General features: G+C 41.6%; 1 protein-coding gene across 3 annotated transcripts in view; it reads right to left on the bottom strand.

Moving 5' to 3' along the window:
* The window catches only part of UTRN (utrophin), a 479531-nt gene that overhangs the window by 296176 nt on the left and 156351 nt on the right, over positions 1-27004 (bottom strand). For all 3 annotated transcript variants that reach the window (XM_080663479.1, XM_080663480.1, XM_080663478.1), the window contains 7 exons: positions 23514-23743; positions 23170-23350; positions 21104-21249; positions 19741-19953; positions 7079-7192; positions 6293-6448; positions 782-952 (listed from right to left, as the gene is read on the bottom strand). In XM_080663479.1, the coding sequence (XP_080519605.1) occupies positions 782-952; positions 6293-6448; positions 7079-7192; positions 19741-19953; positions 21104-21249; positions 23170-23350; positions 23514-23743 (1211 nt within the window). The remainder of the gene's footprint in view (positions 1-781; positions 953-6292; positions 6449-7078; positions 7193-19740; positions 19954-21103; positions 21250-23169; positions 23351-23513; positions 23744-27004) is intronic.

Here is a 27004-nt window from a genome sequence, read left to right as displayed (position 1 = left end):
AATATATCCTGTGGCCCCAACTGATATTAAATCCCTTGACAATGTTCCTACTGCTCTAACAAACCACTTATATACATGCGGCGTGCCCCATGTAGTAACTGGAAGAACACATCTGATGAAATAAGGATAAACCCCAAGCAAACTGGAAAGTCTTTCTTGGTCCTAATGAAAAAAAAAAATTATTCCTGAAAATTTTTGGAAATAGTTGTGATGATTGCACAACACTGTGAATGTGATTGATGTCACTGAATTTTTTTAATTCAGTCTCTGTGGTTCCCCAGGTTCTAAAATAAGAAAACATCTCAGGGCCCTACATGGATTCAACTCACGGACCACGTTGAACTTCCTTCCTTACTAGAATCACAGCAGTTCCCCTTCCTTTTTTTTAAATTTGAAATCCTCCTATGAAGAATTATGTACCATTGACCTTTGAACAACACAATGGATCAAAATTCATGACTAGCTTTTGACTCCCCCAAAACTAACAACTAAGAGCCTACTGTTGACCAATAACATAAACAGCCTTACGAATAACATAAACAGTCAATGAACACATATTTTGTATGTTATACGTAAGCTAGAGGGGGAAAAAGTTATAAAGAAAACCATAAAAAAGAGAAAACACATTTACAGTATTTTATTTTTAAAAATCTGTGTATAAATGGACCCCTACAGTTCAAACCTGTGTTGTTCAAGGGTCAATTGCACAATCATGATTTACAGATTGATTGACTTTAAAGGGAAAGATAAAGCCTGCTGACACTGACTATCCCAGCCTCACCTTCATTTCTTCCACAGCACTTGCAAGTTCTTCTGGTGACTTGTATTCAAAATCCTTGTCCAGGTCTTCTTCTTCCACCTCAGTCATCCACTCCTGCATTTCTGCCAAGTCTTTCTTCAGGTTCAACACTTTTTCCTGACGTTCAGACAACTTATTTTTATGAATAGAAAGCTAAAAAAGAAAAGCCATTTAGCCAAATAAACAAGTGTTAATACAGTAAATGTCAGGTTTCTAATAGCTAATGACACAGTGGTAACTCTCCACAAAGACTCTTATGGTTAAAATTCAGATAAAAGCTTTTATACACTTTCTGCTGATGCTGTGAAAATATAAGCAATAATGAAAACAGTAATGATAACTGTTATTCTAGTTCACATTTTGGATAATAATCTAATCTGGACATATCTATAATAATAAAAGCATAATATGCTAATTAGACCAGACATCCTTCCGGACAAAGCCAGGTTGCAAGGGAAACCCAGGTCCCAGGTGCCTGCCTCGGCTGGAGGGAAGCCTGGGTCCCGGCTGCCAGAGGGAAGCCGATGCCAGCAGCCAGGGGAAGGATGGCCTACTCTTGCACAAATTTCATGTATTGGGCCTCTAGTCTATTATAATTTTAAAAATGCATAACTTCCCAAATTAAGGAATCTAACCTACAGCAACAAAAGCACGTTACAAGGAATTTTACTGTAGCATTGTTTATTGTAGAAAAAAACCTAAATGCAACCAAAATATCCATTTTCTCCTTTTTAACAGGATTCGCTGTAACAATTTTAATTTTAAAAGCATAGAAGATGAAGCTGTTATTAATGATGTTCATAAAATACTGCTCTACAAAATTTTGATTTTGATAATTTACTATACTTGTATATTTCACGAAGACACAAAAATGTTACATGAGAAAATAGGTGTTTTTCTCAACTTGGTTCAATAACTTAAAAATTTCAGAGAAACCTAAAATATTTCCCGAGAGCTCCTCCCTCTAACTGCAAACTCACTTTTACTAGGGGAGAGATACCAGCCACAGAGAGACCACGCTCACTCGCTATCCACCCTCCCCCTCAAGTTCAATCTCACAGCAGCGTTCAATCTCACAGCAGCTGGCTTGGCTGTGCAGCTGATAGTGACCAAAGGCCAGGACAGGAATAGATGGCTCTCACGAGAGTAAGGGGCACGGCTTATCGGCTTTCCTGTCCCCACTCTCCAACAGGATCACAGTCATAAAAATAGAAAGGGGTCAAACAGGAGCTTTGATCTCACGCCAATCTGGTACTCTAAGATCCTGCTGCCAGCAATACACACAGCCCTGGCCCAGGCCTGGCTGATCAGCAGTTTAATCTGATCAGCTTCACACACACACACACACACACATTTCTTGGGCCCCACTTCCAGAACATTCTCTTTGCTAGTTCCTGGCCACTAGTTAGTTATATAATTTTCATGGATTCATAGAGAAATGCAAAAAAAAAATAAAGACACTAGCAAACTTTTCAGAAAGAGCAAAGCTCAAAATTGTAATTAATTCCCTGAAATTATAAATTTTCTATTTTCTGGCATTATAGTGTTCTTCCTTTCATGAGATCCTGGCTAGGTAGAATAGATGACATAGACTGGTTTTTGCTTGTTGATTGATTTCATTTGCCTGTCCCTTCTTAGCAAAATAAAAATTTGGCAGCATTATGTTTATCTCAAAGTTCTCCAACCTTTTTACGACTCAGGGAAATGCAATAGTCTGGAGGAATGCCTGCTGCTGAGGATACTTAAAAATGTCCCGTACATTCAGTTTCATGTTTTGAACAAGTAATAATTCACAACTAATCCTATATTGTCATATGTGTGTGTGTGTATATGTGGATAGGGGGACAGAGACAGACATAGATCTGAACGTCAATGTCTATGTCTGTCTGTATGTATCCATCACCTTCCTGGCTCCTCATTGCCACTTACAAACCATTTTCCCTATTTACTTCCCCAAAAACCCCATTCAAGCATACAGCATCAGATTATAGCACATTTAGAGAAATCTGAATTTGGCTAAATTATTAGATGACTAATGACCTGTGAGTGAAATCGCGGGAGACCCAGGACCCCGCCCGCACAATGCGATGGCCCCAAGTCCCGAAGTCCCACCCCGCAGGGCCAGCGCTGCAGGATGGCCCTGAGTCCCCGAGTGCCGCCAGGCCCCGCCCCCACTGTGCGAGCAGCCATCTTGTGACAGTGTGAGGGCATCACGGTGTCAGGACCACCTAGCCTTTTATTAGTAAGACTCGTGTCCTGGTGCACGGATTCGTGCACATTGAAAGGGAATTAGAAGAAATATTTTAGTATCACTATTTGCCAAGTCCTCCGTGGGGGTATCTGGCTCCCTCCTCCGTCCTGTCAGAGTCTGTGACGGCACCCACGGAGTTGCAGTGTCAAAGCCGGTGCCCGTGGGGCTGCGGCACTCCCGCTAGTCCCGGAGTTCCAGAGTCCCGCAGCCCCAGGGGACATGGGGCCGGTGAGGGGGGTGAGAGTGGTGGCCTGGCTCTACGGAAACCGCCCGGGGCCTCCCTGGGTTACCTCTAACCTAAACCAGTGCCCCCGAGTCCCGCAGCCCCAGGGGACATGGGGCCGGTGAGGGGGTGAGAGTGGTGGCCTGGCTCTACGGAAACCGCCCGGGGCCTCCCTGGGTTACCTCTAACCTAAACCAGTGCCCCGTGGGGCTGCGGGACACCCCCGAGTTCCAGAGTCCCGCAGCCCCAGGAGACATGGAGCTGGTGAGGGGGGTGAGAGTGGTGGCCTGGCTCTACGGAAACCGCCCGGGGCCTCCCTGGGTTACCTCTAACCTAAACCAGTGCCCCGTGGGGCTGCGGGACACCCCTGAGTTCCAGAGTCCCGCAGCCCCAGGGGACATGGGGCCGGTGAGGGGGGTGAGAGTGGTGGCCTGGCTCTACGGAAACCGCCCGGGGCCTCCCTGGGTTACCTCTAACCTAAACCAGTGCCCCCGAGTCCCGGAGTCCCCGGGGACATGGGGCCGGTGAGGGGGGTGAGAGTGGTGGCCTGGCTCTAGGGAAGCCAAACCGCCCGGGGCCTGCCTGGGTTACCTCTCGGTTCCTCCGCGAAAAGTGCCAGAGGCGCCGAGGCCGAGTGCGGAGCCAGCAGCAGCAGCCGTGGAAACAGCTGCCATGGCCGGCTTTCCGCCTATCACAGCACTGGGACTGCCGAAAACAACACAACATGTCTTGATACGGACTTCTCCATCCAAGGAGTCTCCGTCCAAGGAGCGGGGTAGGGGTTTGTGACAGAACGCGGTTGCCCGGCTACCAGGGTTCCACGCTCTGTCGGGCGCCGTCATCAGGAAGTGAGGTCCCTGCTCTCGTCAGGAAATGAAATCACTGCTCTCGTGCGGGGAGCAGCTCAGGGTAGGGGACCAGGCAGTGACCCGGGAGGTTTTGTGACATGTCCATACCCCAGGTCAAGGCTGGGGGGGTGGACGTGGCGTGTGGGCAGTTCCCTACTCCAGGTTTATCCCGACACTGGAGCTGCATCTCATTTCCACAGTCCACACCTAACATTTCTCACGGCCTGGAGGGCGGGGAGGGTGCCCCTTTGCCCTGATGTTTAGCCCGCGGGGCCGCAGCCCCGTGGGGTGACTCCCCGGAGTCCCTCCCCACGGCAGGCGCCCCGTGGCCGGCGCCCCGCGGGACTCCCCGATGCACCTGGTCAACTTCCCTCCAGCGCCCTCGCGCACGCAGCGTCAAGCCCAGCCCCGCTCACGTGCGCGCCCGCTGCGCACGCAACCGTCCTGTGACAGCATGAGGACCACGCCCAGGCTTTATTGGTAAGACGTTATTAACTACTTTTTAAGTCTGGTCTTGGTGTGGCGGTTTTGTGTAATAGTGTCCTCACTGAGGGGTGAAGTGTGAGGATATTTTCAAATCCTTGTCAAAAGTACATTTTTAACCAAAAACAAAAGAAACGTACATGTATGTACATATGTATGTATGTATGTATGTATGTATGTATGTAAAGAGAGCAGGGGAGAAAATGAGAAAGCAAACATGGTAAAACATTAAAAACGGGCAAATTCAGAAATGGTGATGAGGCTGCTCCCTGTACCACTATTTCAACTTTCAGTTTAAACATATGCAGATTAAGCAATTTGGGGGAAAACCATAAAAAAATACTCAAGGATGCAATATAAATTTTTATATAAACATTAACCAAAAAACACTGTATTAAGAGATATACTATCCACAGGACTGTCTGTGAAATATTCCTGTATTTCACATTTTCTCCTCTCACTTTTTATCCTTTCCTCACTCCACTGCTGTTTCACTAACAAAAGAGAAGCAATCAGTATAGTCACTTTCCCTTCCATTACCAGGGAGAAACTCTGCATCAGCAATTCTTGCGCTTAGAGAGTAAATTTCGTTCCTTCTCACACATAATCACAGACTTCACTTCAGAAATTATGTTCCCTCTATCTCTTCTGCATCATTATTTTCTCCTTCTAGGCGAGGTTCTTCTTTTCGGCATGCAAATATCCTGTATTGTCTCTTACTTTTAAAAATTACAAAAGCATCCCTTTGGATGCCCATGCACCTCACCCACCCCACTTCTCTGGGTCTTCAAAAGCCTCCATTTGTCAAGTCTAGAGCTTGTTTTTCAGTTCCCATCAGCCTCAGCAACCCGAAGCACCAGGCTCTGTGGGACGCTTTCTCCACCCGCCTCCAGGACCTCACACTCTCCTGGCGTTTCTCCTCTGGCCGACCTTCCCTTCTCAGCATCCTTGGCCTCTGCCCCTTCCTCTTTCCAGAGGTAAGTGCTAAGGAACTCCACCTGCATGTCTAACACGGATCTCGACTTGAACCCTTCCAGATGGAAATCATCATGTCACCTGCTCCAACAAAAGCTTTGCTCCTTGAGTCTTCACCATTTCAGTAAATGGCGCCACAATTCACACAAAGTGAACGTTTTTGCAAAATTCCTAGCCTGTCCTTGACTGTTCACTTTTTCGTATATAACACTTCCAGGCCATTACCAGACTCTCATCTCTACTTACAAACCACAGTCCACACCTAACATTTCTCATGGCTCCACCACCATCTCCCCAGTCCAGGAGTCATTCTCTCTTAAGGCTGCAATGACCTCTTGCCTTTCCAGATGAATCCAGAGTGGTCTAGCACATGTCACTTCCCTGTTCAAAACTCTACAAGTTGCCTTCTGTGTGACGTTATCCTTGAAACAGAATCCCCCACCTTTGTCTCCAAGGCCATAAACAGCCCATCCCCAACTCCCTTCCCACTTCACAGCTCACGGTTCTCCAGCCCACTCCTCCCCAGCTCACTCAATCCTAGCTGCAGTGCCTTTCTTGTTCTTTACTAAGCATGACAAGCTCATTCCCCCTGAGGAGCCAAACTGGACAATTAGTATGCTCTCTGGTTTTCAGACTATATGGGCCATGACAATCAATGTTGTCAATGGCATCTACCTCTTGAAAAACACAGACAGTAAAGCGGAAAAACTTACCTCCTTGCTATATTTCTCCAGTTGGGTTTGGTAGTCAACTAGTTTGGTCTGCACCCAGGTTTTGATTCCAGCAACTGGACAACTTTGAAGGTGTGTCTCTACTTCCTTCATGTCTTTCAGCGAAGATTCAACTGTATCTATTTCTTTAACAAAAGCCTGAACACATAAATTAAGACCTTGTTGAGTTCATTTCCATAGAAGTGTATGCCATAATTATAGTTTGCTTTTATCCCTGCAAATAGTGTAAGAACAGAATGTTTGGGACTCAAAAGTTTAACTGCTTCAGAAATATTGTGCCTTAAGAAATTCATTTCACCTGGGTGCTTCATATAGACATCTGCCAAATTAGATTGGAAATACTTGACTCTCAGCAGGAAATAGCACTTTTAATGAATTTAGAGAAGCCTAATGATTTAACCAAATATAAGCTGTATGCAGTATTACTGGGAAAATTCAACTATTAAGTATGTTTTTCTTAATGCTTCACCATGTGGCACAATAAGAGCAACATGCAATTGGTAATTATGACACTAAGATTGTCATCATGGCATAAAACGACAGCTCTTGTTCTCTCTATCCAAATTTCTATAATCATGGCCAAAAATAAAATATAAATAATCAGTCGCTTTTTATTAACTCTAAAGCAAAGAAAGCTTTATAATGAAAGATATTTTATCTCAGTGTCCTGGCATGTCGTATTCTAACAATGTTAATAATAGCCGCAAATAATAAAGGAAAAGAACAGGTTATTTATAAGGGCAGGTCCCCTAGGTCAGCAGGACTCACCGAGCACTGGTCAAGCTGCCTTTGTAGCTCTTCATCATCTCCTTGGACAGCCTGCTCTTCCATTAAGCAGTCTTTCGCACCCTCCATCCACTTCTCAATGACTTTCGAATCAGCCTAATGGAACACAATAACAAAGGGGGATATTACTCAGTGACATCCAACCTACTGCATCTCAAAATCTATTGCTATTGGAAAAAAAGACAATTGTTCAAAACTTTGATAGCATCATTTTCATTTACTTATTTCTTTTTTTAATATTCCCATTTTATAAATAATGATTTTTTTTTCATGAATAACTCGATTCCCCATGATTTGACAGTTCCCTGATCATTCTAAAAATTTCAAAACATTCCCCAGTGAACCAAGCTATTTTGCCTCAATGTCAGTGGTATCTATGATTAAACCTCAAATTACAGGGGGAAAAAATGCTTTTCTCGGTATAAACAGAGAAATATCTTTTGTTCTTACACAATTTAGAACAAATTTTCTTCTATGGTTAGCTACTCAAAGCAGAAATAAATATAGTGGAGGGAATGAAACGGGTCGTTCTTAGTTCTGCTGGACGCTATTATCTGAGAGCCCAGGACTGTCTGCTGCCCAGCTCCATGCTCTCATCCACAACGTACTAAAGCCCTCAATAGCCCGATGCTGTGTATGGTGCTGGGGGGTCTAAAACAAATAAGAAAGGAAATGTTTTGCAGAGGGAAAGAGACTTCAGAGGCAGCAACATTGGGAGTGGCCCTTAAAGAATGCAAGTCAATAGTCCAACTTGAGAAAAGTAATGGTCATTTCCTTCCAAGGCCTCCCATAACACCATCCATCAGTCTGATTTCTTAATTTCCTTTGTATTAAAGCTGACTTTGTTTCCTTGCACCTTCTTTGATTCTTTGCTTCTTGTCCAACCCATGGAATAAATATAAATTTTCTATCCTTTTCAAAAAATACCTTCAGATTTGAAGGCAACCACCATGGCTCCCATTGGTTAAACATCCCCAATTCCTTCCATTGGTTAAACATCCCCAATTCCTTCCATGATGGCTCTAGGACATGATATCCAAGTATTGCACTCCCCACTCGGATCAACATGTTCTGGAAACTACATCAACTTTTTAATGTCCTTACAGTATGTATGCCACACAGAACTGAGTATTCTTATAATGTTGGGTTGAATGACACGAAAAGGGAGCTAACTGGTATTTGACCACAGATAATTACATTCATGAAATGCCATCTGAAATTCTTTAAGTTTTATTTTTCCTACTGTAGGGTTGTTTTGTTTCTTTTGTCTTTTATTTGATTGTTTATAGCTATATTCTTCACAAGAGTATGGTTAACTGAAACTCCAAAATTCCCATAACTTCCACCAAATTACATTTCCCCTATCTCGTATTGCTTACAATTAGAAGTTGATGTTTACACACAATAAACTTTGCCTCGTTAGCCCCTACCTCGTTAGCTCACAAAATGATTTGAATTTTTAGTCTCTCTACTTTATTTTTTAAAAGATATTTTTATTGATTTCAGAGACGAAAGGCGAGGTAGAGAGAGAGAGAAACACCAATGATGAGAGAGAATCATTGATTGGCTGCCTCCTGCACGCCCCACACTGATTCATAGGTTCATAAGTCGAAGCTCAATTACTGAGCCACACCAGCTGGGCTGGCCTCTCTACTTTCATATCATCTAACCCGCCCAGCTCTCCTCTCTTTGCAAATCTGAGAGTGAAGTATTCCTTTTCTGTTGACTTTCTTGGGGGTAGTTGGGTTTTCTCAGGTAAAAAATAAAGAAAATGGCAGTGCTTATCTGAGCATTCCCCTGTGAGGACACCATGTCATTCATTATTCAACAAATTTCCAGCTTACTTTTCAAAATATAGGAGTCAACCTATACTAGCATCCAATTAACTTTCCATCCCCCTCTCATAAGGTTATAAGAGATTTTCTCAAATACTTAACTGAAATCTAGGCTTGCCAAAAATGATGGTCTGTAGCATTATTTGAACTAAATGAGCAAGCATGAAATGTGGCTCTATGAATCTGTGATTCAAATAATCTAATATCCCTTTTCCAAAAAAAAAAAATAAGTTTAAAAGAAAATCAGTCCTTAAAGGAAATGAGTCTGGACAAGGCTTATTAGTGGTGTCCATGTTGATTCCTGGCAACCACACAGCCTTTACCAAGCACACATAAGACCTCTTGTTGGTCATTTATCTACAGCCAAGAACCAACATCCATCTTACTTCAGGTCTTTACCTTCTAAAAAATGTTCCCCTTTAATTAGGACTTTCATCTATCTCCATTTTTTCTGGTAATTTCTCACAAAATACATGATGTGACCTTGGGACCATGGGTAAAAATCCAAGGTGACTTGGGATGCAGATTTAGGCATCTGAAGGATCTGTGTCGTTTTTCCATCTAACTCAGAATTCAGGCTCTCATGCACTCTCAGTAATGACTATTCCACACTTTCTAGTTTGCAGGGCCATTCTCTGATGAAAATGGAAAGCAACACGTGCTGATATACTGAGGCCTTTCTGGCTCTATTAATATTATACCACCTGCACAACCACCTCCTCCCTTTTCCATCCATGGCTTTGAAAGCCCTTTTCATCCCACTGTGCACCTTCCACCATTTCCTTTCCCGCTGTTCTTTCGCCGGCCTGCCCCTGTTCCATAGGCCCATGCTACTCTCACTCTTTGCTATTACTTGCTTTGGTGACGTAGCTCTTCTTTGTATTGGCTCCAGCATTTGAGGACCTTACCACAGAAGACTGCTTAGGAAGACATGGTTAGGACAAGTGGGGGTGGGGTGTGCAAGAAGATAAAGGTGCAAGAAGAGAGAGTCCAGCCAGCGTGGCTCAGTGGTTGAGAGTCAACCTATGAACCAGGAGGTCAGGGTTGGATTCCCGGTCAGGACATATGCCCAGGTTGTGGGCTCGATCCCCAGTGTGGGGTGTGCAGGAGGCAGCCGATCAATGATTCTCTCTCACCATTGATGTTTCTAACTCTTCCTTTCCCTTTCTCTCTGAAATAAATTTTTAAAAATCTAAAAAATATGAAGAGAGAAACGTATGAAACTCCTATAGAGTGCATGAAAAATTCGACCTGCCCACTTAAGTGGCTGCCACTTCTGGCACTGTCAATCTCCATTTCGAACTTTTTAAGAGTTAGCAGCAGCTCTACTGCCCTATCACTGACAACCCAATAAATCAAGTTTTGAATAAGGAAACGGACAGTCTCCTGGGCCAAAGCTTTTTGACATTTGCACGGAAGCATTATGCTGCAAGGAAGTTTTAGTCACAGTCAGCCTTGACTGGAGCAAGTGGCCTCCACGATACCCGTTGTTGGCATGAGGGAAGTTTTATGGCATCAACCCCCACCCTTCCTCCCTCTCTCTCACACACAGACCATGTGAAGGCACCCAATTCACACACGCCTGTCCTTGCTTACCCTTCACTATGAGGAAAAAGAGAGGGGGAAGCAACAGACACCAGCCATGCAGACCAACTGATCACAGATAGGCATCTGAAAAGCTGTTTTCACAACCAAGGGCCCCACGAGTCCCCCCACCATGCTGAGTCCTAGGAGACAGTGTGCCCCCAGGAAGAGGAAGACTAAGGTCTGAACGCCAAGCTCAGCAACTTTCTAATTTCTCTTCTTTGAGCCTCAGAAGCCTATAGGAGAAAGAACAAATACCTTGCCTGAAAATTTCCTGGAAAACATAATGTTTGCACAGGTACAGAGCTGGTATGCAGTAAACGGTAGCTATCATTACTATGATCTACAAAACTAAGTGCTTTAGGACCAAGATTAGCCCCGTAAGAGTTACCACTTCCAAACTCTGGTGTTGATTCCCAGTGGAGACTCCACAGGAATAAGCAAGGGTGAGTACATGTTTCCTTAAGGGTGTTTAATGTGTTTAACTTGCTGCCAACATTAATGCTTATTCTGTCATATAACTGTTGAAAAGTAACTGTTTTAAAATAACAGTTTGAAGAACTGAATCCAGCTCAGCAGAAGGAAGCCAGATAAATGAGGAAAAGCCCAACTTTAAAAATGCCTGGAGCAGTGTCACATAACTGCCCCTGCCAGCCACACCAGTGGGAGGGTCACTAAGACCAGCTGCTAACACCAGAGAGGGAGCTCTGCTCCGCCCTCCAGCGGCTCCTCTCTCCTTGGTAGAAAAACACTGTCTCACTTCACTTGTAATAACGTTCCCTGTGATTTAAAAAATATCAAGCCCTGGCTGGTTTGGCCCAGTTGGTTGGGCATCATCCTGTTCACCAAAATGTGGCTAGTTCGGTTCTGAGCCAGGGCACATGGCTGGATTGCAGGCTTCATCCCAGATGGGGCTGAGCAGGAGGCAGCCGATCATAGACATTCTGCTCTCACATTGATGTTTCTTTCTCTCTCCCTCTCCCTCCCTCTCTCTCTCTAAAAGCCAATAAAAATATTTTTTACAAATACCAAAAGTCAGCTCACCTTTCATTCAATCATTCAGCAAAGTGGTGACCATGACAGTGAAAGTGCCCACATGCAGTTTCTCTGTCCAGTTAAAAATCACTGCACTGATGCACTGTGAGCTTCTAATGCACCAGGAGCATTGAATGTTTTCTCCACCTCCATCCACTTGCAGAATACGAACATATTGCCCTAACCGGTTTGGCTCAGTGGATAGTGTCGGCCTGCGGACTGAAAGGTCCCAGGTTCAATTCCGGTCAACAGCATGTACCTTGGTTGCGGGCACATCCCCAGTGGGGGGTTTGCAGGAGGCAGCTGATCGAAGTTTCTCTCTCATTGATGTTTCTAACTCTCTATCCCTCTCCCTTCCTCTCTGTAAAAAATCAATAATATATATATATTTTTTAAAAATACGAACATGTTCATTGAACCAATGAATATATGAATATGTATCTTAGATTAGGCAATTTCTAATGTTCTATATCTTCTTTGGGGGACCTCAGTCCTTTGAAAACTTACTAGTACATTTCTAAAATGAATGTCTGTCATTATTTCACATGCAAAAAAAACTGTAAGCTGCATTATTTACAATAGGCAAGATATGGAAGCAACCCAAAGTGCCCATCCATAGATCAGTGGATAAAAAAGTTGTGGTGTATATGCATAATGGAATACTACTCGGTCATAAAAAAACAACAACAATGAAATCTTACCTTTTGTAACAGCATGGGTATTATGCTATGTGAAATAAGTCAGATGGAGAAAGACAAATGCCTATGATTTCACTTATATATGGAATCTAAAGAAAAAAATTAAGAAACAAACAAAATAGAACCAGACATAGATACAGAGAATAGACTGATGGTTGACAGAGGGGAGGGGGCTGGCAGATGAAAGGGGTGAAGGGATTAAGAAATACAAATTGGTAGTCACAGACTAGTCATAGGGATGTAAATTATAACACAGAGAATATAGTCAAATAATATTGTAATAACTATGTATGGTGCCAGGTGGGTACTTGAAAAATCAGGGTAAAGTATATGATTGTCTAACCACTGCTGTACACCTGAATCTAATACAGAATTATATGGAATATAAACAGTAATTGAAATTTTTTTAAACTCTATAATAAAACATGTAAACTGTAAGCACTATCTAAAGCAGCCATTTCCCACTCCTATTTATACTCACAAATTCTCAGATATAAAATGATTAATATGGTAGTTTTGAAAAGCAAAGCATCCAATATTTTAGTTTAGGATGGCCAAAATTCTACATTGACCGTTACTGCTCAAAAGTACGGATCTGTAAGCATGTGGATGGGTAACACCTGCTGTAGGTCACAGAAAAGGAATGTGGGGTCACTGAAACAATCCCTTTCCCCTGCCACGGCCTCTCCCAGCCCAGCCCCGGAGCCAAGGGCGGAGGAACTCTGAAGCTTGGCAACTCTGGATGGAAGACAGTGAGATTCCAAGGTACACAACCACCTCCCTGAGATTTTGTTTACAGCTAAATTCTTGGCATTTTCCTTTGCTCCTCCCCCATCTTTTGTAATCTCCACAGCTTTTAATTTCTAAGCCAAGACATAGGCAAAAAAAAAAAAAAAAAAAAAAATTGTGAAACCAGAATTAAAACAGTAATTTAAGGTAAGAAGACTTCTATTTTATTTGGTTTTATAATATTCATTAACCTCTAAAACACAAGTGTTGTGACCTCATTTCATGGGGAAGACTAGAAATGACATTGCTACAATGAAACTAATGAAGTTCCTAAATCTAAGGTTTAGAATGCATCAGTAAAATGTATTCAAAATGAGGGGAAAAAACCTTCTGAAATAATTATTTCATTTATATATTATCTAGAAAGAGTTAAATTAGCCATACTGCGCATTACCCTGAGGAAGTAGTTAGCATTGTGTTTTTACCCTAAAATGCTTCCCAAAGCGATGTCAGAGCCTGCTTCCGCACGTCTCAGAGTGCCAGCACGTCCCCTCCACACTCTGGGTCAGAGCACAGCACGAAGTCTGTTCACTGTGTGCGTGTGCCTGTTCAGCCACTGAGGAAATTGGATGACTACACAGGTGTCCTGCCACTTAGGGCAACCAGGGATTTAGGTTTTATAGATCCAACCTCACTAGAGAGGAACAATGGCTAAGATGTCTGAAGGTGCCTTCCAAGTAGTTACATTCACACCTGCTTCCTTGCTGGAGGCCAGACAAGGTTGCTATCTATCCTCAAAAGAGGCATGCCTTGGGGGAGGACAGACTCGCTGGGCTAGCCATAATAAAGGCTGTAATAAAGGCTAGCGTAAGGTGTATTCTGAAGGTGTCAACAACAGAGAATCAGGAGAAGGGAAGACTGCTGTGGGTGCTGTGGTAAGGAAGACTCAAGGTTGCTTGTAGAAGCAGCTTACTCTTAAAAGGATGAGTATGAGCTGAGGAGGATGTCAATTCCCAGCAAGTAAGGGGCATTTCCAGAGAAAGGCCATTGTCCACTGTGGTCTTTGAAACCACCACATTGTCTCCTGACCCAGCTCAGCTCACAGAGGAGAATGCAGGCAGCGTTTGGGGGCAAGGAAGAGGCAGGTTCGACAGGACATTTGGGAACACACTTTGTGTTACCATGGAAAGACAACCAGATCCTTCCCGGAAGTGCAACTCGGGCCCAGTGTGAACAAGGATTCAAGAGGAAAGAGAGTGGAAGCAGCTGTCAGATTTGAAGGGTAATAAGACTGTCAGGGCAGGAGGTGACTTGAGAGTCTGCACACAGCTGGAAGGGGCTGGAGGTGGGGCCCAAAGAGGCAGGAGGGGCGGGGAATTTAAGGCAGAGTTTTGTGTGGGCCTTGAGGATGGTTTCATGATCCCACAGCTACACCACAATGCAGGACATCTTCAAAAGCAGAAAGGAAATAACAAGAAGCATCTTTCAGCCCCTGAATCAAACATATTATTTATGGGGATGAGCAGCCTCAGGATTTTATAATATTTAATTGCCATAACTCGTAAGAAAATCTTGTCAGTAAAATCAGTAATAAAAAATTACCTTTTTTGTGTATTTTTTAAATGTTTTGCTGCCAAGTAGGAGTGGGAGGACTTTCCATGAGGTCCTTTTAAATTCACCAATTAACATGTTAACTCAATTACAGGAACTGAGGTCACTACTTTGGCATAGAATAGATGAAGAAAAATTTAAGAATGTATTTGAGCATAACACTATACCTTAGAATAGCCATTTTCAACCAGTATGCCACAAGAATGTTTAAAACGAGCACTACCTGACTATTAAGTCTGGGGAACTGACCTCTTTTCCCTTAGACTGTCAAATTAAAAAATGACAACAGCACATACAACAATAGCCATCCAGTGTAAATGAATCAAAATTATACCTTTTTTTTTTGAGGGGGGGCGGTTAGATCAGCCAAAAAAAGAATATATTGTTTGGTGTGCCACAGAATTTTAGTCATTAGTTTGTGTGCCATGAGATGAAAAAGATTGAAAATCGCTGACTTGGAGTGTGCAGCCCCATTCTCTATCTGTGCAAAAGGAACCAGACATGTAGACAAAGGAAATGTATGCACATAAGGAAAACACTATTTGCCGACAAAAAAAAACAAAACAGAAAACTAAAATTTGCACATAAACAGATAATATGAACTCTTTACACGTGTATTGTAGGATGGCAGGGAAAAAGTAAGCAATAGCTGTGAGAATGCTGTCAACATTTCAACGAAAGGCATTTCAATGAGAGGCATTATTATTTTGAGTAACGAAAATTCATACTCCAAGCTCCTGCATTTGAGTACTATCTTTTTCAATGCCTCTCATGAAGTTCAATATCAATTGTTTCAATGAATGTGGAAAAAGAACAATTCGAATTAGTAATATTCATGAACTTTCCTTTTTTACTTTGAATATATTAACCTCCATCAGAAATCAATGCTAATGTTAGCTGCCTCCAGGAAAGGAAACTCTAAGTGCTAACTCTAAATACTTCTCTGTTATCCAGTTTCTTCAATGAGCGTTATTCATGTATTACTTATATAACTTAAAATGCATTTTCATAGTAAACAAGTCATCCACTGCGTTCCTAGGAAACCTTATCATAAATTGGAACTGAATCAAAAACCTATTGTGCTTCACTGCTTAAAAACAAATAGAACTAAAATGCCTAAAATATTATAAATCAGGTCATTAAAAGGGGGAAATGAAGGCTAACCTCAAAATGAATATTTATTGTAATTATCTTTGGGGATGGAAATTAAGTTTCCCTAAGTGAATTCCCTAAGTAGTTAAATAACAACAAATTCTTTCAAAGCAAATAAAGGACTATAAGTGTTCTTTAGAATTTAAAAATGTATATTTCAATAAGAAAGTTGTATAATTAGGTAATACAGACACTGTCAACAATCTTATAGTTAGGACACAAAAAGTAAGCTAAAAATAACTGGACATTACAAATCTGCTACTGTAAAAATAAAAAACCTAATTATCAAGAGGCATGTGTTTGATGTGGGATATTTTCCATGGAAATAAATTTGGCATGCACTCCAACTGGTCACTTGAAGTGCCTAAATTTGCTACATTAGTAACAACACACTAAAGCCGAAAGCTGGATTACTATCACCACAGGACTCTCTTCTGTGTTTTGAAGAACATGTATTATCTTTAAATTCCACATTAAAATGTTGGCACACATCTAGCTAACCCTATAATGCAGGGTTTGTTTTTTTTTAATTTTATCTTTATTGTTGAAAATATTACATATGTCCTCCTTTATTCCCATCGACCCCCTCCACCCCATGCTGCCCACCCCCGTCCCCGAGGCATTCACCACACTATTGTCTGTGTCCATGGTTTATGCATATATGCATATAAATTCTTTGGTTAATCTCTCCCTACTGACCCTCCCCACACCCGGAACTTCCCTCTACCTATAATATACTTTTAAGAGTCAAAAGGAGATTAACCTTTGGGTTATTCTTCACCTATGAATTTCCCAAACTACATCTCAGATTAAAATTTGAAAACAAAGCAATGATCTTTTGAAAAGATGGTAAAGATTTAATCCAGCATTGCTCAACCCTGGCACTACTGTCCTGTGCACTATAGGATGTTCACCTGCAGCCCAGGTCCCTACCACTAGAGCCAATAGCACCCTCCCTTGCCCCATGTTGCAGCAAACAAACTGTCTGGAAGCAATAACAAATGTCCTCTAGGGCGCAAAATCACCCCTGGCTAAGAACCATTGATAATCCAATGCTTGGATACCACCCAAAAATTTTAGAATTGTGAATAAGGGTAATTCTGGGTTTTAAAGCTGGAAAGAATTATAACTGAAGACAGACGAGGGGAAGTGGATCCACTCACAATGTTAAATGAGTCAAGAATACTAAGCTATACATAACACACTGTTGTTCAAAATGAATGATTTAATCCAGCCATTTCAACCTTTTTCATCTCATGGAACACATAAATTAATTACTAAATTTTGGTGGGACACCAAAAAATATATTTTTTGTCAACCTGACAAAAAAAATAGGTGTAATTTTTATTTGTTCACACTGGACAGCTATTGCTGTATTGGCTATTATCTTTTTTACTTGACACTCTAAGGGAAAAGAGGTCAGCACCCCTGACTGGTCAGGCAGTGCATGTTTTAAGAATTCTTGCAGCACACCAGTTGGCAACTACAGGTTTGTTCTAATGACATCTCAGTATAGAACTACAACTTACACTTAGAGAAAACCACTTCCTTCCTTCCACCACCACGTCCCCCGCCCCCCCACACACACACACAAAAACCCTTGCCATCTTTACTCTCCTTTTCATCATTCACTGGACCTGTCCATTGATTCTTGGGCCAAAGAGCTTCCCTCCAAGTTCAATGGTCACCACAGTTGTCTCATCATTCTGGATCCTTTCACACTCATCTGTAAGCCTTCCCCACCCTCTTCTACTACATGTCCTCTGATTTTAATTTTTAAAACATCATTCTCAATAATTTTTTTCTTCATTTTTAATCTTCTCACTTTTTTAACACTTTTAACACAAATTCTCTTGGGATCTAGATCCAAAAATATAAATAAACATAATTTCTTACATATGTTCTCTTGGGATCAATCCTATCTAATAAAAGAGTAATATGCAAATTGACCATACCTCTACTACACCCACAAGCCACGCCCACCAGCCAATCAGGAGTATGCAAATTAACCCAACCAAGATGGCTTCGGCCAGAGAGAGAGCAGGAGGCTTGGGTTTCCCCGGCGATGGAGGAAGCCAAGCTTTCTGCCTGCCCTGGCCTGCCTTGGCCTCTGCTTAAGGCTACAAAGTTTCAATTATAGAAGATAAATAAATCCCAACAAAAATGGTGGCAGCCACGGAGCTGGAGAGAGCAGGAGGCTTGGGTTGCCCCTGGCAAGGGAGGAAGCCAAATTTCCGCAGCCCTGGCCTGCCTTGGCCTCCAGTTAAGGCTACTAAGTTTCAATTATAGAAGATAAATAAATCCCAGATACCAGGGCCTCCGCTTGGGTCGCCGGGGGGTGTGGCCAGCCTGCAAACCACCACAGGCCCCTCTCCCAGACCACCCCAAGCCCCAAGGGAACCCTCACCCTGATCCGGGACACCCTTCAGGGCAAACCAGCCGGCCCCCACCCATGCACCAGGCCTCTATCCTATCTAATAAAAGAGTAATATGCAAATTGACTGTCACTCCAACACACAAGATGGCTGCCTCCATGTGGTCAAAGATGACTGCCTCCATGTGGACACAAGATGGCCGCCACAAGATGGCCAGCAGGGGAGGGCAGTTGTGGGCGATAAGACCAGCAGGGGAGGGCAGTTGGGAGGGACTAGACCTGCAAGGGAGAGCAGTTGGGGGCGATCAAGCCTGCAGGGGAGGGCAGTTAGGGGTGACCAGACCGGCAGAGGAGGGAAGTTGGGGGCAACCGGGCCTGCAGGGAAGGACAGTTTGGGGGGGCCCAGGCCTGCAGGGGAGAGCAGTTGGGGGGGACCAGTCCTGCAGGGGAAGGCAGTTAGGGGTGACCAGGCCTGCAGGGGAGGGTAGTTAGGGGCAAACAGGCTGGCAGGGGATCAGTTAGGCATCAATCAGGCTGTCAGGGGAGTGGTTTGGGGGTGATCAGGCTGGCAGGCAGAAGCGGTTAGGGGCAATCAGGAAAGCAGGCAGGCGAGCAGTCAGGAGCCAGCAGTCCTGGATTGTGAGAGGGATGTCCGACTGCCCGTAAACGGGCAGTCGGACATCCTTCGAGGGGTCCCAGATTGGCAAGGGTGCAGGCTGGGCTGAGGGACAGCTCCCCCCCTCCAACCCGTGCACGAATTTCATGCACTGGGCCTCTAGTATATATATAATTTCCATAGCTAAACCCCCTAGTACTGACCTCATTTCAGGCATTGGAAGTATTTATGGAGTACCTTCTCTGAGTCAGGTTCTATTCTATAAGTACATTTTGGGATACTTAAGTGCAAAAAAACATACACTGAAGACCCAGGTAAGGAAGCCTCGGGTGGACACAGAGCCTATGGGGGGTGAGTATGATGGATCACTCCTCATGCAGATATTTCCTATTGCAAAACCAGGCATTTTGGAAACTCTACTTCTCCATCTTCTTCACAGGCAAAGTGTTAATATTCTGACATTGACTTTTACCACTTTCTCCTTATGTCCTCACATGTATCCTTTCCTCTGGGATTTTATCTTTGCTTCTTCATCTGTAGACATTTTCATATGTAGCAAAGGATCCCATTTCTGAATTTTCGTGCACCTCAAACTACCTGCTTTTCCAATCTGACACTCTCTGTTGAGGGCCTCGTTCAGATTTTTCAACTCCAAATATCTAAAACCTTAAAAAAACAGCCTCAAAGACTCAGGTATCTGCTGCTACCCAGGAAACTTCAACCACTCTGAGTTACCCCTGCAATCTAGTCACCAGTCTGTATATCATGTGAGCTCCTCATCCTGAAACTTTATTTTGACCATTTTTAAGTAATTTTCTCTTATCTTTGTGTTCTCCAGCACAGTAAACATACAGCTTTGGTAGGCAAGTTATAAATTCCAACTTAAGTACATAATAAATGTGGCACTAGAAAGAATGCAAAATATTCGAATAATAGATATTTGAATCTTACATGGTAACTACTATTTTACCCTGGAATAAACGTAAACTCCTAATAGCCTCTAGATTTACCTCAAAAGCTTTCAGTTTGGGAATAATTTCTTCAAGCAAATTCAGATCTTTGGAAACCTTGACCTTCACTTTGTTCCATTTCCCTTGAACATCATTAAATTCTTGATTATACATTTTTCCTACATCTGGAGAAACATTTTTCTCCAAAGCCGTTGTTTCTTCTGCAAGTTTAAACAACGTAGGTTTTTTATTCTCAAGGATTTCATCAAGAGCCTGGAAGAAAATTTTAAAAGATTAACAATATGCACAATGAGTTGCCTGTACAGATGTAATAATATGAGCTATAAACAGTTAAAAGTCACCTTTTAAAAAGCATTGAATAAAAAGTAAAAAAAACTGTGGTCCAACTGGCGTGGCTCAGTGGTGGAGCATTGACCTATGAACCAGGAGGTCACAGTTCGATTCCCAGTCAGGGCACATGCCTGGTTACTGGTTTGATCCCCAGTAGGGGGCATGCAGGAGGCAGGTGGTTGATGATTCTCTTTCATCATTGATGTTTCTATCTCTCTACCCTTCTCCCTTCTTCTCTAAAATCAATAAAAATATATTTTTCAAAAATTGTGAAAAAATCATCAAAAAAATAAGCACAATCAGAAAAGTTAAAGCTTTCCCTTCATGAGTTGTATGTGGGTGAGTGTACATGTGGTGTAGTGCATTCTCTACACTAAAAAACCTCCGTAACAACACACCCAGTGAGGGCCCAGGGTGTGGGGGGCTCACTCTGTGGCTACTTTATCTGATGAAATGGTTCAGAGCCATTTATCCTAAATGACCAGAGAAACATTGTTCCTCAGCATAGAAAAAGTACAACACATCAATTTAATTGATATTGTTCATTTTGTTAAATATACCGATTTTAGTAGATTATAAATAGGTTGAGAATTTTAAGCTAATTACAATAGAAGAAAAATATGGTTTCATTCTATTAAAATATTTAATATAATTATCTATTCTTTTAGCTAAGGTGCTACATTATATTAGCTTCCAATTGTAAGAAATTTTTGACCAGTTATTACCAAAAGTGACTAATGTTTTTTAAACAGTTGAAAAATAGCCCTAACCGGTTTGGCTCAGTGGATAGAGTATGTCAGCCTGCAGACTGAAGGGTCCCAAGTTCGATTCCAGTCAAAGGCATGTACCTTGATTGTGGGCACATCCCCAGTAGGGGGTGTGCAGGAGGCAGCTGATCGATGTTTCTCTCTCATCAATGTTTCTAATTCTCTATCCCTCTCCCTTCCTCTCTGTAAAAAATCAATAAAATATATTTTTTAAAAAGAAAAAATAAATAGTTGAAAAATATATTTCAAAATATGTGACATATTAGAAGTGACTCTAGATTTCTAAGACCTAAAATATATATTACCTTTTTTTCCTGCAGGGCCTTCTCCACCTCTGCAGGTTCATTCAAGACATCCAACGATGTCTGGGCCTTATTTTCCAAATCATTTAGCATATCTTTCAGAGTTTTCAACGTTTCCGAATACGCATGTCCAGGTTGGCTCTTCATTTCTGTTCATTTAAAAATACTTCGTTTGAGAAAACAATGCTAGAAGCCTAATATTACTATATATAACATTAATCTTCTGTATATAATAAGGGAATTCTAGTACCTAAGAAGTTAAACACTGTAATTAAAATTAAAAAGGGTCTCTGTTAGCTACTGGCATTCCACTGGCATCTCTGAGAGTCAGATAGTGAGATCATTCCTACGGATGTTGATGTTTTAAATATTAACTAACCCACTATCATTTTTCTTTATTTTGTCATGATGAAATGTCTCTCTGAAGATGGTACTACAATGTTTCTTTGTCTCATATAATCTCTTTTTCCCCAGTAGCTATACAAAGAACAAAAGAAAACAAAGATCCCTTCAGCCAGTCTTCCTCTAAGCGCAAGTGTGCAGACGGACTGCCATTGCAGAGTGCTGGACATTATATGGGACACCACAGACAGGCTGCTGCAGGTACCCCGAGAAACAATGACTGCAAACGCCAACTGGCATGAAGTCTACTGCACCCGCAAATGTAAAAACCACAGACAAGCAACACTTGTGTGAAAAGGAGTGAACTTATTTGAAGCACAAAATGGTCAAACCAGCTAGCAGCAAAAGTGAAACTAGCAGCATTATTCAGAACCAACAAAAGGTGGAAACACCCAAACGCCCATGAACAAATGAACGGATAAACAAAATGTAGTGTATACACACAATGGACTATTACTCAGCCTTAAAAAGGAAGGGCATTCTGACACATGCTACGGCATAGATGAACTTAGAGAATCTTACACTGAGCAAAATAAGCCAGTCACAAGAAAACAAAGACTACGCGATTTCACTTATATGAGGAATCTAGAGTAGTCAAACTCTTTGAAACTGAAAATAGAATGGTGGTTGCCAGGGGCTAGAGGGAGGGGGAAATGGAGAACTCTTGTTTAATGGGTATAGTTTCAGTTTTACAAGATGAAATGAGCTCTGGAGATTGGTTGCACAACAATGTGAGTATATTTAACACTACTGAACTCTACACTTAAAAATGGTTAAAGTGGTCAAATTAATGTTACATGTATTTTACCACAATGAAAAACCCAAAAGAATAAAGACAAAAAATAAACTGAATTTTTAAGTAACTAAACATTTCAATTGCCTATGGGTCCTTGTCAAAAATGAAAACATGTTTTATAACAGTAAATTTAAAAAGAGGTAGCGTCAAACATTTCACATTCCAGGTTAACCAAATTCTATGAACGAAGAGTATGGTGCCCAAATGCCTTTCCGGAAGGAAGGGCATGTGACACAGTTGCTCACCAACACACAATCTACAATTGCTGCAGGTAAGGGTATGGTCCAATGTGCAGCTGTTTAACGTGCACTGCCATACCATTACCTAATACAACACAATTCCTGACTTAAACAATACCTAAGGAGAAAAAAATATGAGGAATACGCTCTCAAAACTTTTAACGGTTAACTTGCCAAAACCAGGTTTATTCTAAAAGTAAAAACTCTTTTAACACGTTCAGACTTCAAAACAGGAACATGATTTCTTTTAGAAGAGAAGATGGTACTGTTAAAACTTGAACCATCTTGAGCAAATGGAAGTAAACTTACCATTCTTTTTAGCCCTTAGTAATGATATTGAGTGGCCTCCTTAAAGGAAAGGGAGAAACAGCACCCTTTAATAAAAGCCTTAAAATCACTATACCCTATTACCACAAGATTTTAGAGCAGGTGAAAGCTGTTTGTATTTTCACAAACAATTGTGAATCCAGGAAATAGTCTGGATATGCTTTCGGACCTGGAACAGTAGCAGGCACAGAGGAAAACAGAGTGTGTGTCCTACAAAACAAGCAAACGTGCTAAATGTCCAAATATTGGGAGTAATTTTTAAATTAGGGTGAACAGGAAGGTGATGGAGGAGACAGCACGTTTACCGTTCTCTAGCTGTTGCTGACGATCCTCTAACTCCTGCTGCACAGATTGGTAGCGGCCCAGAAGGCGTTCAAAGCCCTGCTGGACAAAATCGGGGGCAGAAGGCCTAGACTTCAGGGCTGAGCAGCTGGCACGCACCATTTCAATTCTGGGGTGGAGGCCAAGGAGATTCGTCAGTTCCCGCTGAGGATGAGAAAATCAGGTCACATAACTCACCGGAGAATGAACGTCCTCACAGAAAGTTGATCAGAGCAGAATTAACCTAACAGTCATGATACAGGGAGCATTCCTTTCAATATAGGACTGGGCACAGAATTCTTTCACATCCTGGATGTTGTCTCTTTACCTTCACACTCCGCAAGGCCTGCTGGGGGGATGCTGAAGAGGGGGCATCTTTTCGCCACTCCTCCTTTGTCTTTATGGTCTTGTCAAGCTCGTCGAGTTGCTTAAAGTAAGTGTTTATATCTTCCTGGAGCTGAATCTTTTTTGCCAGATCTTCCAAATGCTGAGATACATTCTTCCATTCTGATAATACCTTCTCCAGGGTATGCTTTATATCTTCAGTTGGAAGACCTTCTACACAGACATGAAAAATAAGCAAACACTTCATATATTATGACAAAACTGGTTTGGAATTTGTTATAAATATTCTAACATACTCAAAATAATGAGGTAATCTCACATATAATGATCATTCCATAAGTCCCTTTTAAATATATATATATATGTGTATATATATAGTCATGAAATAAAATAAATATAAAATCTAAATTATAATGATGCAATAATAATGCTGCTGCTGCTAAAAATAACTGTTTAATTCCTTGACCAAAATGAGAGAGGGGGAACTTGAAATGGTGTTTCAGGAGTGGTGTGACTATCACAAAAGGACCATCAGTAGAACTTAGAACTTCAGCCACTGCCTTTCCTATACAAGGTGTGTTTGCATCCTTGGCATCCTGGCATTCTGCTAGCTTCTAGCCTAAGCCAGGGAAATAAAACGGACTGTCTGGAGGTGTCTGGGGCTCTGACATCAGAAGGTAGACACTCTGTTATCAGAAAAAGGGCAGCTGGCTACAAAAACCAGGAGGCAGCTTAAGTCTTTGGTGACCAAACCACAGTGACATAGGAATTGCAAAATGAATAGCAAGAATTCCCAGTGGTGGGAGCAACCTGGGGAGTGTAGGGACAGTCAGGCACAGCCGGACCCGCGAGCATCAGCAAGCCTACCCAGCACACCACACACAGACAGCAAATACCAAAACATCAATTCAGCAGTAATATTATCTCCTTCAGAAACACATAAAAAAAAATGCCATTGTGTTTATTACTGGCATCTTATACTTATTTTTACGTGGGAATATCCCAACAGTTTTATTTATTTATTTTGATACATTATATCCCCAGGACTTACTTATCTTATATATAATTTTGCTTATCTCACTTTTTTTTATTGATTTCAGAGAGGAAGAGGGAGAGAGAGATAGAAACATCAATGATGACAGAGAATCATTGATCACTTGCCTCTTGCGTGCCCCCCACTGGGGATCGAGCCCACAACACGGGCATGTGACCTTGACCAGAATTGAACCTGGGGCCCTTCAGTTCAAGGGCTGGTGCTCAATCCACTGAGCCAAACCTGCTAGGGCTTATCTCACATTTTTGAGAGTTAGGAATGTTCATAGAAATAATCAAGTTACATATAATAATAGCTTTTGTCATATAAAATCCTGCAAAAGTACTATGAAAAAGTATGGGAAATCTGCACAGGAGAGCATGTATGTTGGGAAGATAGGACGCCAAGAAAGACAATTGTACTTTGTAAATATGTACCATCAAAATCCAGGGTAATGAGAGTACTAAGGAGAAAAAGGCAAGTACAATGAAAGTACACTTATGACCCACAAACGATGCAATTTGAAAAATTCCTATAACACCCTGTATCCACTGAAAATCAGAAATGCAAACATGACATGATTTGAATACGTCACCCATGTCAGTGGCTGAAGTTCACTGTCTGTCAGGCAGGTAACTGAATATTAATTAGACCTATGCAAAACATTCACACCACAGTCCAAGTTCAATTATCCCTGTTAATGGGGGTCATAAGCAAAACACATTAACATCATCGTGACTAACTAACTGAGCGATGGAAACCCAGGCTGTGCTTCCGCCAAGTCGTTTCCATTCTAAGTGGGCAAAAGAATAACATCAACCACCTCATTTTCATGTCAGCACTTTGTGCTAAACAAGAAAGAAAATCAAGCAGGTAAACACAGTTTTGAGATGAAAAAGTATCGCTGCTCATTTAGAAAACAGGCAATGGGTGCTCACGTTAGGTACTAGGGGAGCCGAAGCAACTTCTCCAATTCCTTTGTTTATTCACTGACAGTACTTCATGATCCATTTATGTTGCCCCTTCAAACCAATTCTCAAAATGTAAATCTCCCTTCTCCAAGTTTGAGGTAATATAGGTCGGACCAATATCAAGTAATAATGAAAGCACAATTTGCATCATAAAAAAAGAGGAAAACTACACACTGTTTTTTAAAATAATTGTTTTGCTCCCAGAGACCCAAAATAATAACTTTTCTACCTCTATAGAACACCCAACTCTTAGAGCACTAATCAAAGCCAAATTAATAGCTTCTCATTTTACTACTTACCTAAGAAGAATAAAATGAACATATGCTTGCCATTTATTCTCATTTGACTTTATGTTTTTCACTGACTGCACTGTTGCAATCAAGGGCAAGGTTTACAGAACACAGGGCCATCAGGCTTATATACTTTGCCAGGCATAGTGAGCGTCAATTCGTAAAGCCAAATGCCCATCCAAATGCCCAATGACGCTATTATATTTGTTGACAAACCCTAGGAACCTGATATGCAAAACCAACACAACCAGGTACAGCAGAGTATTTCTGTTTTAAAACCTCATTATGCTATATGAGCTATCACAAAACTTAATGCAAATGCATTAGCCAGACAAGTCCTATCAGACTTCATTATGGTAGGATTTTTGATGGAATAGTTTGAGGAAGCCAGTGACATGATCATCTGAATATGCTTTTCTAATTGAACTGAATCATTTACCTGCCTCCTTACCTAGGTAGACTATGGCCAGATTACACCCTATAAGAAAAAAAAAAAAAAAACCACAAAAAACATCCTCTTATTAATTATCAGTGTTCTAGGACTTACTTCAGATTTCTAGGAGAGGAGAAAGGGGAACAGAGAGGATTACCCAACTGTGCTTTCATTTCTGCTGAATCTTTCTGGTTTTATAGCAGCAGCAGGATTATCAGCACTAACCACATGTGGAGAAATAATATGCAATGCTGTAAAATTATAATAATGGCTAACATGGAACGACAGGGGGGAACTTTTAAAAAATCGTTTTCATTCTCTCACTAACAAAAAGCATACACCTTCAAAAAATGATAAAATTAAACCCAGAACATATAAACCCTAGTCAGATCAATGCCCCCATTTCTCAACTTCCCACCCCATCCTAAAAAATTTTAATAACAGATATTAAATAAATAGAATTAGGGTTCTGTAATGAACGCATTTCCAGTCCTACCAAAGCTCAAAAAAAATGGTAATACAAAATATAAAAGGTTTCTTATGAAATTAAAAAAGCATATATTAGGTCACAAAATTCATACCTTAAAGTAACTTTATCTCTCCGATGTTGCCAAAGCAAAATTTTCTTTTACAACCCCCACCCCCTGCCTCCTCCCCACACACAAATTTCCCAACATATAATCCCAAAGGAGATTTTAAAATCTATGCAGTAGAATGTAACTGTTTTGCTGAGGTATGAGAGTTTTA

Source organism: Plecotus auritus (genome assembly GCF_963455305.1).
Source record: "Plecotus auritus genome assembly, chromosome: 4".
Lineage (NCBI taxonomy): Eukaryota > Metazoa > Chordata > Mammalia > Chiroptera > Vespertilionidae > Plecotus > Plecotus auritus.
Note: the sequence above shows the minus strand (reverse complement) of the source record. Positions and strands in the feature narration are given on the sequence as shown.